Source organism: Xiphophorus couchianus, chromosome 20 (assembly GCF_001444195.1).
Source record: "Xiphophorus couchianus chromosome 20, X_couchianus-1.0, whole genome shotgun sequence".
Classification (NCBI taxonomy): Eukaryota; Metazoa; Chordata; class Actinopteri; order Cyprinodontiformes; family Poeciliidae; genus Xiphophorus; species Xiphophorus couchianus.
Genome location: NC_040247.1, coordinates 10,936,977 through 10,954,636, shown reverse-complemented (window position 1 = coordinate 10,954,636; position 17,660 = coordinate 10,936,977). Strand labels below are relative to the sequence as shown.

Here is a 17,660-nt window from a genome sequence, read left to right as displayed (position 1 = left end):
AATAATTCTTGTGTGAAATAAAACACAGTAGAACGTATTATACATAACATTATTTTGAATCAAAATAAGACAAAAGTAGCATAAAAACACATTGATTGTAGCCCGGGACAAAAAAGAAGCACTCACAGAAGACTGTATAGTCAGTCACTCACGCATCAGAGGGTTTAGTACATTTTAGTATGCTGAACACTTGAAATGTCTCAATCTATGAGTAATATCACTTTTACTTTTGGAATGAATCACAAAAACTTTTTAAAGATGTTCTGAGACGCACCTGTAGATGAAGGTGTTTATTTTAAAGAAAAATACATCAAAATTAGAAGATAGGATACAAGTATTGCTCCAAAGCTCAGTTATTTTAGATTTAGTAAATATAGTAAAAAGATAGAAAGAGAGAGAGTACAGTTAAAGTTTCAAAGGTCTTCTGTCAATATAAGTGACAAGTGCTGCATATACTATAGGCAACATGATACAGGCATGGGACTGCCGTTCTATTCGGTTTGTCTATGTTATTGTGTCTGTCCCTATGAAAGAGACTTAATAAATAAATCTGAACATGTTAGGTTCTCTCATATGCTCTGCCCCCATGTGGTCAAATGTTCCCAAGAAAATGAACTCAGAATCTGCTGCAGGATTTGTTTAGATTCAATTTTCTTTTTGTGACCTTTATAGTGCCAGTGATTCATTGTCTGACAACTGCATCCATGACAGAAACCAAATGTGCAACAACTTTTATAGAGAGTCGGATAAAATCTCATTGCAGATTTAAAAAATGTCACACTACCAGAGTTATCACAAACTTTTGTTAATAATCATAAACACAAATCTTCTGAATCTTCTACACTTCCCTAAAAGCTGCCCAGCGTCTACCTCGCTGAACTCTTTTATTGTGCCCCATCAGTTTACAGAGCATTACATCACTAATGCAAACACTGTACCAAAGTTAATCCTCTCCTTCCTGCATGATGCTGCAGGCGGGCAGGCAAACAGAGGCTTTGTGGCATGCTGATAAGACACCGCAGAATGTGGTTGGTTGGCTGGTTTACACAGCCGCTCCATCAACCAATCCTTGCCAGGGAAATGTCAAACATGTCAGAACTAAACTTGTAATGCGCTCTGCTGGCCAGAGGCGCCATCAGGTTCAAAGCCAGTTTAAAGATGCTTCAAAGCCGAAATGACTTTTGTATAGAGCCGAAACAGAAAGTCGAGCAAAGAAACAATAATGTTTTTAATATAAAAACAGTAAAAACAATAAGCCATTAAAAGGGAAATTGTCTTGCAAGGCTCAAGACATGTAAATTTCAAAAATTAAAGTTTAAAGGGATACGACATTTAGACAGCTAGTACTATCCGGAAATACAGTACTTATCCCCTTCTGTAAATTATTGTTTATGTGACCAGTCTAACATTACATAAAGTAATATAATTACATGGGCCACTTCAAAACAGCAACACATACTTTTAATGATAAGTGGTCACCAGTTTTCTGGTGTAATGTTGTTCTGTCTCTTTGTGATCAAAGAAAACAGTTCATTGAAAAGAACATCTTAAAATGACTAAGTAACAAAATGTTTTTAAGGCTGTCTGTACAAAATTTAAATTGCACGTTTCAAGTTTTCTTCTTCCTTGCTTGCTTTTCCTTCTTTTCAGTCCATTATAAATTTTTCCATTTTCATTCATGTTGAATCCAGATTAGGGAGAAATATGACTTCATTTGTGGTATCTGCAGGACCAGGATCGAGGCATCACCAGCTCCCACAAACTATCCTGTTTGTGAAAAATGAAAGAAAATAGTTAAAAAATCACATACAATACGATTTTTTTTGTGTTGTTTGTTTTTTATTTAACTGTTTATGTTAATTATTTATTCTTACCATGTAACAAGCATGTAACAAATTTTTAGACGAAGACATTTGTGGTGAACATCAGAATTTTAAGTTCATGTTAACCCATCTGTAGAGACAATCCTCCAAGTCATATGTAATGCCAGGTATGAGGGCTTGGTTTTCTAATGATTAAATCCTCATGAATTGTTCCCACATCTGCCATTCTTCCATTGATTTGTGTGTAGACTGAAAATGTTTTGCTCCAAATGATGTTAAAGGATTCTCTGCATGTCTACAGCAACACTATCTTTCTTTTATGTCCTAACAAAGAGGGAATAAGAACACATAAAAAAGCTGGGATGATGAAATGGTTTGCTTCCCTCGGTTTGTCACTCTTATAGTCGGCACAGATGTGTGAATTGTATCCGACATAAAGTTTCTTGACTGTGGCTCTCACTGCTGCTTCCACATTTATTGGCATGTCTATATTAAAATGTGTAAAAAGGCCTTAAAATAAATTCATGTTATGTTGCAGTAGAAAACCGTCACACAGAAAAACCTAGAAAAATAGTCAGACATTCAATCTGAGCACATTTATTCAGTGGGGGGGAATACATCATGTTGAAAAATAACTCATTGTCAGGTTGTTTTGATTTTTTTCATTCTACTTTCATTTTTACTGTGTTCTTTAGTTCCTTATTTTGATTACATCAGCCTTGTTTCAATTTTACTTTATTTCAGTTCTTTCTCAGTGAATGTAGTTTATTATGCTTATTTATTTCTCGTGTGTGTCTTGTGTGGATAGTTTGATATATTTCTACTTTTGAGCTATTGTGAAAGAGCCAAAGAGTCAGGTTGGAGATTCCTGGTCTAGTATACAAAAAAAGCTGAATATGTAGAAATGCACTTCATGTCTACTATTAAGTATGATGGTGGATCAGTGATGCTGTGGGCCTTTTTATTTTCCAAAGGCTCTGGAAAACTTGCTAACATCATCGTTATGTTTCTAAAAAAACACAAGATTGTAGATAAAAATCCAGTGGCCTCTGACAGAAAATTAAAAACAGGCCATCACTGAAGATATTGACATATGACAGAATCAACACAGATGTGGTGCAACAGATACAAAAGTAGGATTATTGCTTGATGATTTCAGTCCTGAAACTGAGATCTTGTTGAAAATCAGAGCAAAGAAAGATGGCTTACAATCTCTCTCTCTCTGCCCCTGTCTCTCTCTCTCTGTTTTATTTTCTCTCTCTTTCTCTCTCACTTCATGCAGCAACCTTGTGAAATGAGAACATTAAGTACTATGTTCTTGACAAAATCGGGTCATACAAACTGTTTTCTGTAAGACTGCCAATTAAATGTCAAACAAGATTTTTAAAAATATTTCTGAATGCATTTAAATTCTGGATTTTTCTAAATTGTGTGAGATTTTACAACAAAGCAATGCAGTGGAATATAATGTGTTATTTTATACATACATAGGACTGTATAATATGCTCATGTGGTAGTTGTGTTTTATTTATTTATTTTTTGTTGGTTTGTATTTTTTACAATCCCTTTGATCCAGCATTAATGCCAGTCAGTTTATTGACCAGCTGGCCTACTTTTCATTTATCTAAAACAGGGGTCAACGTTTTGCCTAATGATTTCTTTATTGAAGAACTACTTCATTAATTTGATGTAAAATTTATAAACTCAAGTCACATGGTAACCCTTTTGTGTATATATCAATATCAAAATATAAAACAAAATTTCTGATGTTATATTAAAATACCAAGCGATCTCATATGTAGCAGCTACTCATACTGTAGAGGAGTGTAAAAACATTTCTGAAGCAGTGAAAGTACATTTTCCACCTTTAGCTAGAGTACATACCCCTGCTGGTGGGCAGTGTATCTGGGCATACCACTCCTGGCAGTACAGACACACCTGGACACCCTGACCCAGGAAGAGACATGCCCACATGATGACGTTGAACACGGGGCTCTGTCGCTTATCGGTCATGGTAAAGTTGAAAGCCACTAAAAGAAAAGGACATAAAGATGGTTATTGATGATAAATGCAGTTAATCAGTGATGCTTTGTTTGAGTTGTGCCTGAGAGACAAATAGGTGAAAGGTGAAAACTCAAAACTACTACAACCTAGTGTAAGCAGAACATTTACTGTTTTCTTGAGAAAAAAAACAACAAAGAAACAGTGCACTGTTACCAAGGCAACCAGTTATTTGATTACACTGCGATAACAGATGAAACAATATGGAGCTAATTTGTAACGTAGCTTATAAACTATTTAAATCTCACTCTGTAATTTTGCCCTTACACTGAGGGCTTCTTAGAAAAATTGTTAAAGAAACATCTGTTTACATCTGGCTGCTTAAATATCTAGTGCTTTCTGTTTCTTTGAGTGATTCCTTTCATGATAGTTGCATATGAAAATAGCTTGGAATTTACCTTCATCTGGGCACATGTTGTACATAAAAGCTGGCTGTACTAAAGTGCAAAAAGAAAGAAATCAGCCTAGCCCACCACGTCTGTTTTAACCCAGTCACTGATTTTTACTCCACCCTTCTTTGACCAAAAATCTCGTTATCAGACGAGCCACTCAAAGCCCGTCTGATGATTTCTGGTTTAGGAAAACTATTTGTTGCAGGTTTTGAATAACTTGAGTTGCGTAATAGGTTATACATCTTTGAAATAATGCTTGGACATCTATACTGTAGTACTGGGTAAACTCTCATGAGTAAAACAAAAACAGACGGTTTGTGAGACGTTTTAGCTGCTTCCATTCTTTGCTGGTAAGAAAGAACCACTGCACCGTGGTCTGGTGACAGCTGTTTGTAGAAAAAAGAGTGCTGATGATTACCTGAGTGGATCAGAGTAACAAAGCTGGTCAGAACTGGAGCAAAAATATGTAACTGCTGGCAGAACATTTGTGGTTTGTATTGGAATTTTTGTGACAAGTATTTAGTTGTTAATCTAAAGAGATTTAAAAGACACAAAGTTCTTTTAAATCCCTGGGAAGGGGGATGGGCTGTTAGGTCACCAAGTTTACTTGGCAAACTGGAAATTAAATCTGTGCCTTATAAATGCACATTTAGCAGGAGATCTTACTATGGCCTATGTTTTGATGCTGTTACGGCCCCTGGCCTCTTGAGGCTGTGCAGGCTTTGTTTTTTTCTATTATGCAGGATCAGCTGTGCGGGCACAGCTTTCTGATTGGCTGCCTAGTAGCTGCAGGAGAGCAGCCACCCCCATTGGAGCAACAAAGCCAATCAGATGGTGATGAGACCCACCTGCATCATATAAAAGACGTCTGAGTTCATTCCTACAGTGGGGCAGCTAGAGGGAAGAGGTTGTGTAAAGCTGACCCCCACCTTCCGTGTTTGGTGACTGTCTTGGACAGTTTGGACAATTTTGTTCTTGCTTCTTTTGTTAAGTAGTGAATCTGCTTTAGATAACCCTTGAACAAGCTAGAGGCTTGTGTTTGGGAGGTTTTTGGTGCTCCCCTTTGTTCTTTCTTTTGGTTGCTTTGAGTTACTTTAGACTGATGTGTTTGCACATCGTGTTATTTAATTTGCACTCAGTGATTTCTGCATTTGTTGGTCCTTTACTTTTGTTTAATTGGGCTAAGTTGTGTTTTGTTTTGGTTCTGTGAAAACCTTCATTTTGTAATAAATCATTTTTTCATTCCACTTTTTTCTCTGGACTCATTTTATGTTACTGCCTCTGGACCCCTAGACCATGGGGGCGTAACAGATGCTCAAAGTCTTTTGCACGTAACACTATCAGCCCCCTGGAAACTTTTGGCTGCGTCTTTGGATTCCATGTGGTTCCTTTCTTTCCGGCTTTTGTTTTGCATAATTCCTGTGAGCTACAATACTGAACACTGTTAAAAGGGAGACTTTGAAAACAAAGTGTTTTGCTTAATAAGTGACGATTATTTCTCTGAAGAAAAAGGCCAACTCACATTTGAATTTTTCTCAATGATATTTTGGTCTGAAGATGCATAATGATACTTCTTGTTTCCTAAGCCTAATCTCTGCATGTTAAAGTAAATTTCCTCACCTCCAAAAACTGCAAAGAGACAGAACATGACAGGATAGAAGAAGCCAAAGCCCATGGCCAAAGCATATTCATGGACCACTGCAGAGACAATGAACACGGACAGCATGGCTGCTGCTCTGAATCTCCTGTTGGACAGCTGCAGAGTGCGAGAGAGCGTGTTTGGGTCAGAGGTCAAGCATCAGGCTGGATCAGACACCAAAAAGCTTTTCATCTTAGGGTATGCTACTTTTGGAGCATCAGTTGTAATCCTCAACACTGACAATCTGCTTACCCAGAGGAAGTCTCTGTATCCGTAGTAGTACAACCAGTCGTGAACCACTACGTTCCACGTACGATAATAGTTTGCAAAGGATGTAGAGTTCCACCAGTCCTGGAAAACAGAAAACAAATTCCAGTTGCTGGATCAAATTAAAATACTTTTTATGTTTTGCTCTTTTTGAAGTCTGAATAACACCTGAAAGCCCTGCAATTAATCACCAACAAGAATATAAAGGATTTCAGATTGTTTTCAGGTTTTGCACTCAGAGAGGCGAAACACTTTGATCTTTATGAACGCATAGGAGCATTTCAAATCAATAATGGCTTTACAGCTCCACTGGCTCAATACTTTGAAGGTCATGCTTGGAGCTGAAATATTGTTTTGATTTCTTTGCAATAAACTCAATTGCCACAGGAAGGGACTTTTAATGGGTTAGATTGTTTTTTTTCTTTCCTTCTGCATAATTTAATTTCCATTTAAACAAAAGCCAAATGGTTAAGTGAGTCCTTTTACAGCTCAGCTTGTCTCCAAAGTCATGTTGTCCCAAGTAATAAAATAACCTCACATCAGAAACATATGCAGAATGAAAGTAATTTCTTGTACTAACAAGCAGGTCAAATAAACAAAAAAGGTAAAGGAAAACTACATAATCCGCAGTCAGATGATGTTGATTTGGCTGTTTTAAAAAGGCATTTTCCACCCCAGAAAACAAATAATTCCCTTTTAAGGATAATGTTGACTCAAGAACTGAAAAGTGCATCTGCATTTAGAACATTTTTTTCCAAAATTTATGACTACATAAGAAAAGAAATGAACTCGGATGAATGTCAAAACTAGGGTCATGCCACAAAAGTAATTGTTTATTCTGATTTGTTCTGAATTACTGCCTCTGTTTTTAACAAACTACAACAAACAGTTTTGACAACCTATGTTGCCTACTGAAATACCATCTGGTCATATTCACTCTCTCTTTAACTCTGACCACTGTGATGTGTTTCTTGATTTTTATGAGGCTGCTGATTTGAAGTTGTAAGGGTTTGAATACTTTTGGAAAACACTGTAACTTGGTTCTAAAATGTCAAATCAAAAGAGAAAAGTAGAAGGATGGCACAACCACGGGGACGCCACCTTACATAAGCAACAAGATGAACTACATATAGTGCATAATAGATCAGGGGTGTCAAACTCCAGTCCTAGGGGACCAAGGTCTTGCAATTTGTAGATGTCCCTTATCCAACACTCTTGAATAAAATGGCTTTACTGTGTCACCCTGTTATTAAATGCTGCAGAACGCTTCCTGTTTTGGTTCAGGTGGGCTAAAAAAGACCAATATCAAAGATTATAGCATACGTTGAACTAGATGTTTAGAAGTAAATTAAATGGGTGTAATTTGAGGTTTAATGTGTAAATTATTTAAGGAAACTAATTTATATTTTTATTAGTGCATGGATGTGAATAAGCACATGTTTGTCTTAAAGGAATTGTTATTCTACTAATTTAATTAGGTAGCAACTATTGCACTCTGACTATTGCACTCACAATAAAGGTTATCTTTTGTTTACTTGCAGTCAGTAAATATGTTTAGCGTATTTGTTATCTAAAGCAAAAGTGGATTTACTCATAAACTTACTTCCTTTGAAAACACAATTCTTGAGCAAGGAAAATAACTATTAAAATAATGAATATTAGCAAAATAATGTATTTTACTGATACAAGAACCTGTTTAAAGTTTTTTTCAGGAGTCTTGACCACCCTTTCTTATATTTAAAACAGTCAATACAGGCTTTAAATGAATGTTTTGGTGGCTTTTGCCACCAAAACATAATAGTTTGGTGAATTTCTGAGGTTAAACAATGTTTCTGATTTATAGTTGTCATAGGATGATTTTAGTTGTTTAGATGCAGAATAGAGGAATAAAGGTTCGCTATTAAAGATCCGAGACGTATAGCACCAACTTTTCTATAAAGTTCTTGTCTTACATCAACCTCAAGTACTTTCTCATTCATAATTACCAGTGTTAGAAAAGCTGTTAAAATGTTGAGAAGGACTAATCAGGTCAGAGCAAAATTCTTGGAGCAGAATGTGCAAAAATGTTGTTTTTTCAGAAAAAGCAACACCTATCAATAAAACAAGTCTGTGAAGTGTTTGGGGGATTTTCCACCCTGCTGCTCCAATTTCATTTGTCATCAATCTGTTTTCCCCACTTGGAAAAAGAAACAGATTTGCCAATAATACTTTCCCAGGAGAGAGGTGGCGTGACAGGAAATCAAGTATCACACACCTTGTAGAACATCCTGTCAGCAAAACGCAGCAGCTCCCCAAAGAGGTTGAGCCAGCAGTGCAAAAAGGCAAAGAAACACAGCAGGAGGAGCATTATTCCTGAAACACAAAGAAGAAAAGGAGATCATGAAATGGGCTCTGCTCCCAGGAACCTTTGAGGAATTGAAACTTAACACTTATCTTTTAATATTAGCACTCTAAAATTTCTTCACTTTATGTGAGTGGTAAACGAGCCAACCTTTAATTACCTGTGTCTGTTTTTATAATAGCATCTTTAATCTTATTACTGAATCAAACACACTAGAGACTGCATTTAATGGGATGTAATATATTTATCAGTACAAACCCACTAGAGGTACAAGATGTTAGAAGCAATAACAGATGTTACAAGTAAATTCAGAGATCAGTTGTTTTGTGTGTATGGTAAATCACACAAATGCACAAACATATACACATTTTCAAATGTGTATATGTGTAGATATTTTACTGTGTAAAATACCTGGTAATATGGAGTGAAATACAGCCAGAACCATTGTTCTTTTGCTAAAAGGCTGATTGGTCTCCGGTCTGAAGACAGGTATACAAAGTCGCACCAGGATGAAATACCCATAAAATAGGCATCCAAAAATCTATGATTAAGAGTTAAAACATGAATACAGTTAGCTAGACAGAAATAATGCAAATAAGATATTTGTCAGAATAAGAGGTTACATTTATAAAATGAAAGGATATTGGTCAGCTTTCACAATATACACAAACACGTTTTTCAATATCGTTACTCATCACAAGGCCTTCATCATAATGTTTTACATGTTTTTATCATACACTCATTAAATGTAAAAACTGGTAATGTTACCTTGCCAAGAGTAACAGCAACATATTTCCAACGTATTTGTCTATTTCTGTGGATAAAACACAAAATGCAAAAAAGTCTAATATTCTGCTCTACAATAAAACATAGAATAGCACAAACCTCACAACTGTTTATGTTCAATCTAGTGTTAGCACTGCAGCTCAAATACTGTAGATATTAGTGAAGTTCTCTGTGAGCCCTTTCATGCACTGATCAGTAAAAAAACAATGAACGTTTCTTTAATATTCAGCAGGCTGTGGGGTAGATGAAATCCTTTGAGTGTTTATGGCTGTGCTAAAGGGTCTCTGTGGTTTAGTTTTGTTTTTCATAAGGCTTTCAACCTCAAAATACTTCTCATCTTCAGTTTCAGCTTATTTAGTGTGTGTTAAATTAAATGTGCTTTACAAATGAAACTCACATTGCTGTTAGTCTAATTCAAACCAGATGAGGTGCCTTACCGAGGATAAAATTCCCTGTAGATGAGAGTTGGACAGAAAAGGAAGTACAAGTAGCTGGAAAATGTTGGAAACCTGGGATTTTCTCCTGGAAGAAAATTACAGTTCAGTTAATATTGCTGTGATGGACAAAATACCGCTTCTACAACAACAGTTATTAATTTTTTTTTTTGAAAACTGAAAACCACAGTTGTATGCTTTAATACTTTCCTGTCTTTAAAACTGAACGGTACAGAATCAATAAAAAAAACCAACATTAAGCCATAATATAATAATATATATTATTTATTCTCTGTTATTTTCACTGAAACAAAAATAATCTATTGTTTAAAAATATTTTAAAATAGAGGTTGAAAGCTTTTCAGTTCTTTATTTGGGGAAATTGTGAGCTGCCACTTTAATAGGAACTCAGAAAAGCTGTCTTTGTGTGAGGAAGTATTTCAAATAATCATCTTGAGCAGCAGGCAATGTAACAAAATGTTTTCAGTTATCAAGAGCAAGCACTGCAAATCATTTGTGTTCTCTTCTTCTCACTATTCATTTAGATTTATTTCATTAACACACACGAATTGCGTTACTTCTGGCCATGCCAAAACAAAAACAATCCCAAATCATGAGTCTACTGGGAGGATGTTGAGCTGCATTGTTGTTATTGTTTATGTTTTAATATATAAGCATATTTCTTTACATCAATTAAAGGAAATTGTTTTCTTTAACATGAGTAAATATCACAGTTTAAAACTACAAAATCATATAGAAACTTAATATATGTAGCATAAATAAATTGTAATAAGCCTTTGTATTGATTTAAAAAGTAGAAGTGACTTTAAATTTATTTTTTACTTCAAAGAAAACATTTTGTATTTTTTTATTTTATGGGAGCTTCTTTTATCCACCTTTGTTTTTGGGTCATATTTATTTCTAGAGTTTGCAACCTTTTTACAATAGTATTAAATTTATGGTCCACAGATGCAATTTTTTAACTTAAATTGACATTCTTTATGAGCAACTCATGGACCATCATCAGGACCCACGTTATTTATATGTGTGCTGTTGTTTTCATTGTAAGATTCAATGTTGGTGTGAGCTATATTCCCAGTAACCTGCTGCTTAGTTTCAGTCATTTTTCTCCTGTGTCTTGGAGCAACACTGTGAATAATGGTAACGCCTGCAGAGTAAACACACCTGATATCGAAACACCATGGTACATTACCTTCCTTTGGTGTATTCTTCAGGATAACAGGGGCCGTTTCTCTAATGAACGAGTAGGTCTTCATCAAGAATCGAATCTGAGGAAATTTAATAACATCATAATCAAAGTTCCTGCACTGAAGGTTTAAATTTTCTGCAAGACAGCAGCGATAGCTGGGAACATCAATATGGAGCCTGTGTCAGATAAATAAATAGCCCTCTCCAACAATGCATTCTTAGAAACCTTCACACAGCTACACACTTACCTGCTCCAGAATCACAATAAATCGAGACGCTGGAGGCAGCTGGTGATGCACAACTGTGTAGATTGGGAACAGTCCAAGCACGCAGGTCTGTATGGTAGTAAAGATCAACCCTGCACCCAGAGTGAGCCCCAACTTGGAGGGGAATTTGTGGTACAAAGAGCCCCAAAACTCCAGGATGAAGTAAGGAACAACAAGGGTGTAAATGAACATGGCAAGCCAAGCCCAGGTGACCGTCCCGAGTTTCCCAAAGGCGTAGAACAGCAGGTCAAACTCCAAAACCAACCTGAATGTGGAAAATAAATCAAGTGTAAACATCAGGGGATAAAATTCAAGCAAAAAGGCTCTAACCTTTTCATATATGTGTAAAAACACAGGTTCTATCAGGCATAATTGATTTATGATTAAGGTTTTTATAACAAAACAAATATAAGAAATGATGAGAAGCACTAATGAGAGACTCTATCTCTCTCATTTACATAATCATGATAAAAGAAACTATTTAAAATATTCCCTTATTTTATCACCACAGATGTTTTGTTCAGTTCAGCACAAGAACAATATAATTGTTTTTTTCCAATTTGTCTGTTTATCCACATTAAAATCCATGTTAACTGAGGGTAAAATTATCTGATAATTGGGTGAGCTCATTTTTTAGCTTGTTCTCAGATGAAAAAAAGATATAAAACTGCAAACAACAAACAAAATCATTAGTGAGTAGCCCAAAGCAATGGGAGGAGAACCCAGAAGGATTGATTATGCTATCTTCCTCTGCCAGACAAGCAGTGCAAGCAGTGAGGGAAGCAGGGAGAAACACAATGAGGGAAAACAGAAGAAAGAGTGGAGAGAGAAGTTTTTAAAAGGCTTCTGGGCATAAATGAGTTCCACTAGAATTGTTTCAGGGTTATAGAGTTTGAGACAGGGCCATGGCCATGAACATCTCCATCCAGACAAAAGCACAGACGTGTGATAAATAAACGAAAAACCTGAATGTTTTTCTCTTGTGGTGAAGAGATGTGGTGGCTGTTATGCCAAGTGGGCAATTTTAGTGGTGTAGTTTGGGACCACTATCCCAAACTACACCACTAAACAACAGGAATCCATAGAATGAAAGCTGTAAAAACTGCTTTAGTCTCACCAGGAGTGCAATCACAGATACATGCAGCATCATGTGTGTTTTGTAGCATAATGCAAACCTGTGGTGTCAGGTGTATTTATTCCTGTTAATTTTTTTATAAAAATGGTATGGTCTACACATGGCCTACGAAGACGGCTAACTTGACACGAGTCCACCCTCCATGAGAAGTTATTAGAAAGTTATTTTATGGTCCATATAATTTCCTCTGCCAGTTGGACACTTACTCGACTCTCTTGTTTCATACTGTGTCTCATACTGTCTCTCATCTCTCATAGGTTTCAATAGGTCTATGCACTATATTGAATATGTTCATTACATTTTATGAACAAAATCCTCCTTAAACAATGAGATTTAGTTTGCCCAGTGCTGTTTGTTTTGAACTCCTTTCAGAATGAGGTGTTTTAGGGCTTCTTGTCACTTTAAATCCAAATAAGCTTCTGCTGGCCGCAGTGCACTCGCAAGTGAAAATGGCTGCAAACAGATGCACAATTATATAACCATACATCTTTGAAAAACAGAAGAAGAGCCTCTGGCACAACCAACAAGAATGCGTCAAATGGTTTCTAAATGGTAAGTCAACAACAAAACTCCTGCGTAGCACATTTAGCAGTAAGACCAGCTGCCCAAATGTACTGGAGCTCAACTTGGGTTGGTAAGTAACAGGCTTGACTTTGCTGGGGTTGCTAAGTTCCTGCTGATTTCTGACATTACATTCTGGAGGTTTTTGAATTGGGTCATTTGCAGGCATCAAAAAACATAAAATTATTGCCAGAAAACTGGTTGGACGTTTTTTCAAGCACTTGGGATGCTTTTAGAAGCAGTAGAATTTCAAATTCATGCAAAATATGAATTTTGCATGATAAGCCCCTCTTAAAAAATTAGAGGAGGGTTAAAAGCTTAGCACAGTACAACAAATACAGCTTACTAAATGGTTTGGTGGAAATTAAAACAATATATTAAGTGGTATAGTCTTGAGAACCAGGTTACTACGTTAAAGAGGTTTTTAACAAATGTTCTCTCTTTCTCACTCTGAATGTGGGAAGATATAGAAAGATGTTTTATGCTTCAATTAAACCTCCACAGTCTTGCAGAACCATTATGAGACAGACTGTGATTTTCTCTACTAAGTTATCACTTCCTAGTACATGATTTTTTACCACAGACCTGCCCTGGTCAATGTAGTCAACAGCCAAAGTGCTCAAACAGAAGATGAGGAGCACAGCAATAAACATGTGGTAGATGGTCCTAATGTGGCTGATCTCAAACAGGTCACTGAGGAAAAGAAGACAATACAGAAGAAACGCAATAATTAAATCTGGTACATCTACACAAATTGTACTAAACTATACAATAAATCAATTACACTTTTTGTCTTGGAATAATTGGAATGTATGTGTGATTGAATTTAAATGTTTTTTTTCTGGGAAAAGTTCCTTAAGATGAAATTTGCTGTGAATTAGCACTACATAATCATATAATTAATAATAATCAATCATATATACACAATCATATACCACTACATGGATTGGTCGGCAACTTGGAAATAGATAAGGTGGGATTAAGCTTCGAATTGCAAGACAACTACACTAGGTTTTCACTTTTTACAGAGGAAACAATCAACATGTTAATATTTTTAGTCCTAAATATTAAAATGATTGTGACACAGATATGTTTTTGCTCTGTTGTTACTCACTCCAACAGAGATGCTCGCTCCAAAAACACTTTGCCATCATCCTTCCTTTGAGATCTAAGAAAAACCACAGACACAATTTAATCAAATGCATGTTCCTCCAAATATTTGGTAATCAGAGCATTTGTATTCCAGATCAACATGTATGAGTGTATATCCGTCTCACCTGGATGACTCTTTTGTTGTCGTTTTCCCATTCAGTGCAGATTTAAGATGGGCAGGAGGCTCGATAGACTCAGTCAGAGCTTTGTCAAGAATATCTCTGAGATGATCCTGGACCTGCTCTAAAACTTTCCCTTTTACTTTCTACGCACAGAAAAGAAGGGTTTTACTTTTTCAAGCTTAAGGAGCACAGTTAAATACAATGTCATGAACGTATTTCCCACTCAGATGATTGATGTCACCATTTCCATGGCTTCTCCTTTGTAAGCCACCTGAATGAAATTATACTATTGTCTAGAAACACTATTATTTTTGGTTTTAAATGAGCAACATTGGTTATATGGTTACCTTCATGTATTTTTCCCACTCAACCAGGTCTTCCTGCATATTTTCATGACTCTTGGCTGCAAAAAGAGGAATAGATGCTGCTCACATTGTTTACTTTGCCCTACAATACACAGCACATCTCGTTCACAAAACTGGAAGAGATAACAAATGAAGGTTACATATTGTTTTGCAGCAATTGGAAATGTTACAATTTGGGAAAACATTCACTTGGTTCTGAAAAGCTATAAGAGTTTTGTATAGACTATTGAAAACAGTCTATACAAAACTCATATTTCCCAGTAAAGATTCAAAATATCAAATAACTTCCTAGAAGTCAAAGTTTGTGCATACCTTGATCGGACTTGGACTCTTGCTGACGAGTCTTGGTTTTCCGATGCCACTTTCCATTGGAAGCTTCCGAAGAAGTCATGATAAAAACTGAAAAGGAAACGATGTTATGGCCAGCAGCGAAGAACAAAAATGGATCTCCGGTCATAATGAACTGACACTACCTGAATAAATTGCATAATCTACAGTCTTGTAACATCACTGGAAAGTTGTGCAACATCTGGATTTCGTAACCCATTTGGAAACCATGAAAATCTTGCCAAATTCATCATTATATTTTCTATTTTTTCTGGAGCATTTCTCTCAGAGTAAAAACTCTGGGAGTTTTAAACGATAGTTACCTCATGACTGATTATCTATAGGTCAAGCCAAGAAACGTATACAAATGATAAACCTTCCTGTCACTACAGAAGGTCAGCATTCTCTAGATATGACCCACTGGAGAGAGAGAGACAGATTTGAGGTAAATGACATTTAGTGACCTCATTTAGTAATCCGTGCTGTTTGATCACTCCTCATGAGAAATGCCAATTTAGCAGATAATCTTTGTACACTTGTTCAGATTATGCTGCAGATAATGTGGTGGTTGAGCACAAGTGACAGAGAAAAGCAGTTACTTTATGTAATGACTTTGAGTTTAATTTTGGATCATCTGATCTCTTTTTGTCAAGGTTCTCTCACAACTATTTCCCCTGAATCATTTATCATGAGATGATATAGTTGGCTTAAGCTAATGTATGACATTTCTAATAAAATATAATTTACTAGCCTTATTTTATGTTTTGGAGAACCTGCATGATGTTTGTATGTATGCAGAAAAGCAGAAAAGATGATTTTAGAAATTAAACTGTAACTACTGGCAACGCTATTGGATTGATTCTGCAGTGTTGGAAACAGAGAAACCTTTGAACCCATCGTCTACATTCTGCCATATCTAATTGAGGGTTATATACTGTGTAGCATGCATTTGAGGAAGTCTCACAGCCTGCGTGGGTGCGTTTTCATTATTTATAATCTCTCCTTCTGAAGAAAATCATGGTTATGCTTCTGCTCTTAGTATCTGCTTCCAATAATAAGTTCCTCCTAATGACAGTTTGGTAAAATTGTTTATTAAATACCAGGGGAAAGGTTTGAGGTTAAGGCCATGCAATATATGCAATATTATAAAACATAAATATAGTAAATCATAAACAGGAGGACCAATGACACAGAATGTGCTCATATAACTTGGCTGTAACCTTTAAAATTGTGCATGAATACATCAGTTTTATTGAGTTAAATATTGCTTAATAAACTAATTTGGTGAAGTAAATCCTCAGACTGACAGATATCACACCATGGAGTCAGGTAGTTTCTTACTCACCGATCTCAGCCAGCAGCCAGCAAGATGAACGGCTTGCCCTGCTCCAAAGAGTGTTTCTCACTGAGACAATGTTCCTGGCGAACGATTAAGTATGCCTCTCCCAGCTGTTGTGATTCCTGTTGTCTTTACTTCGCTCCTGATTTTATGAACTTTGGCCTTTTGGAACCCAGCCCTGCAAAGGCCAGGTCCTCTGCTGCCCAACCTGACTGCTGCTCCTCTGTTGGATGCTTGGAGTCATGCAGAATATTTAAGTTTATTCTAATCCATCATGTAATGATTAAACTGTTATTTAACAATAAAATTACTGTACTCAGTGGGTAATGATAATTTGATTGTGCCAAATGGGAAATTAATTTGCAGCATGTCCTCATATTAAACAACACGTACATTGTATTACACACAAAACAGAAGAGCACAAGTTTTATCACTTAGCATCAGTGAAGTGTAATGTGCAGAGTGTTTCTGTAGAGTTATTGGTTTTTATCAGTTCTGTACTATGTTATTTTACTGCAGCTTTTCATTCTGTTCTAGGAAAAAGCTAATCTACTGTCATTTAAATTTAAGTGATATTATCAAACCAAAACAAACTAACCAATACGCCATCTTAAAATGAAATATGCTGTTGCTATTCTGAAGTTTTTCACTTTTTTATGTAACATTGTTCAGTTTCTTTTCAGTTCATTAACAAGGACAACACTTTATGTACAGTGAAGTTTTTAAAGGTGTTTTTCTTTTGCCAGCCATCTTTTTTACCACTAGATTTGTCTAGAAAGTGGTAGAACTTTATATTTCATTATTACTTTCAAAAGATGGTACAACATTAAACATATTTTCTAGCAGAACTTAATAGAAATTATGTTGTATAATTTTAAGCAGTAAACTCAAATTCCAGTTTTACTGTCTTAATTTTACTAAAGTAGCTAAGATATCGTGATGCTCTATTTCAGTAGCACAGAATTCATTGAGGATGTAGAGATGGTCAACTAGATAGCTAAGGGAAGTTGCATTGTTGGGTAATGTCTAAAATTTACAGATCAAAGTCTGCTAGGTGTTTTTCTCAAAATTGTGCTTTAGAGATTAATTCGATTTTTTTAAAATCTTTGGCAGAACTACCTGATGTGCTCCATTTCATGCTGGCTCTACACACCTCAGTTGGTTCCAGTGACCTCTAGCCTTGAATGACACATCCTATCCTGAACTTTGACCTGTAATGTTGGCATTCGTCAGTGAGATATGAGTTGTTGTGATTTTTTTGTCTTCTACAAGATCATCTATTAAAGCAATTTCTTAAGCAAAAATATATATATTTTTTTATTTTATGTACCTAAAATAATTCAAGGAGAGACAGAGTTTTTGTCCACAGAATCATATTTATTGAAATGACTTTCCATAACAAAGATGATTCTTTGCAGCTACAGAAGAAAATACTCCATGC

General features: G+C 35.9%; 1 protein-coding gene across 2 annotated transcripts; it reads right to left on the bottom strand.

Annotated features, from left to right (window-relative positions):
• Positions 1–302: 302 nt before the first annotated feature.
• Positions 303–16,412, bottom strand: soat2 (sterol O-acyltransferase 2). 2 transcript variants are annotated; one of them, XR_003593756.1, is made up of 17 exons: positions 16,226–16,412; positions 14,866–14,952; positions 14,536–14,591; positions 14,192–14,331; positions 14,029–14,082; positions 13,500–13,607; positions 11,201–11,483; positions 10,957–11,032; positions 9,747–9,831; positions 9,292–9,337; positions 8,935–9,064; positions 8,437–8,534; positions 6,168–6,266; positions 5,897–6,032; positions 3,708–3,853; positions 1,875–2,147; positions 303–1,767 (listed from the first exon to the last, which is right to left on the bottom strand). XR_003593756.1 is itself a non-coding variant. In XM_028004062.1 (16 exons), the coding sequence occupies exons 2-16, from the start codon at positions 14,942–14,944 to the stop codon at positions 1,711–1,713; spliced, it is 1,593 nt and encodes a 530-aa protein (XP_027859863.1). In that variant the 5' UTR covers positions 14,945–14,952; positions 16,226–16,409; the 3' UTR covers positions 303–1,710. The 2 variants fall into 2 exon arrangements, 1 of the variants encoding a protein (XP_027859863.1); XM_028004062.1 differs by lacking the exon at positions 1,875–2,147 and having other exon boundaries at positions 16,226–16,409.
• Between the last annotated feature and the right edge of the window lie 1,248 nt (positions 16,413–17,660).

Bases quoted from the DNA above. Each gene is read 5' to 3' on its own strand.
- soat2 (XM_028004062.1), bottom strand. From the start codon at position 14,944: ATGACTTCTTCGGAAGCTTCCAATGGAAAGTGGCATCGGAAAACCAAG. The intron at 14,083-14,191 runs GTGAGACGGATA...GGTTTTTCTTAG, and splicing joins ACAACAAAAGAGTCATCCAG to ATCTCAAAGGAAGGATGATG. The intron at 3,854-5,896 runs GTGAGGAAATTT...CTTTTCTTTTAG, and splicing joins TCTCTTTGCAGTTTTTGGAG to TGGCTTTCAACTTTACCATG.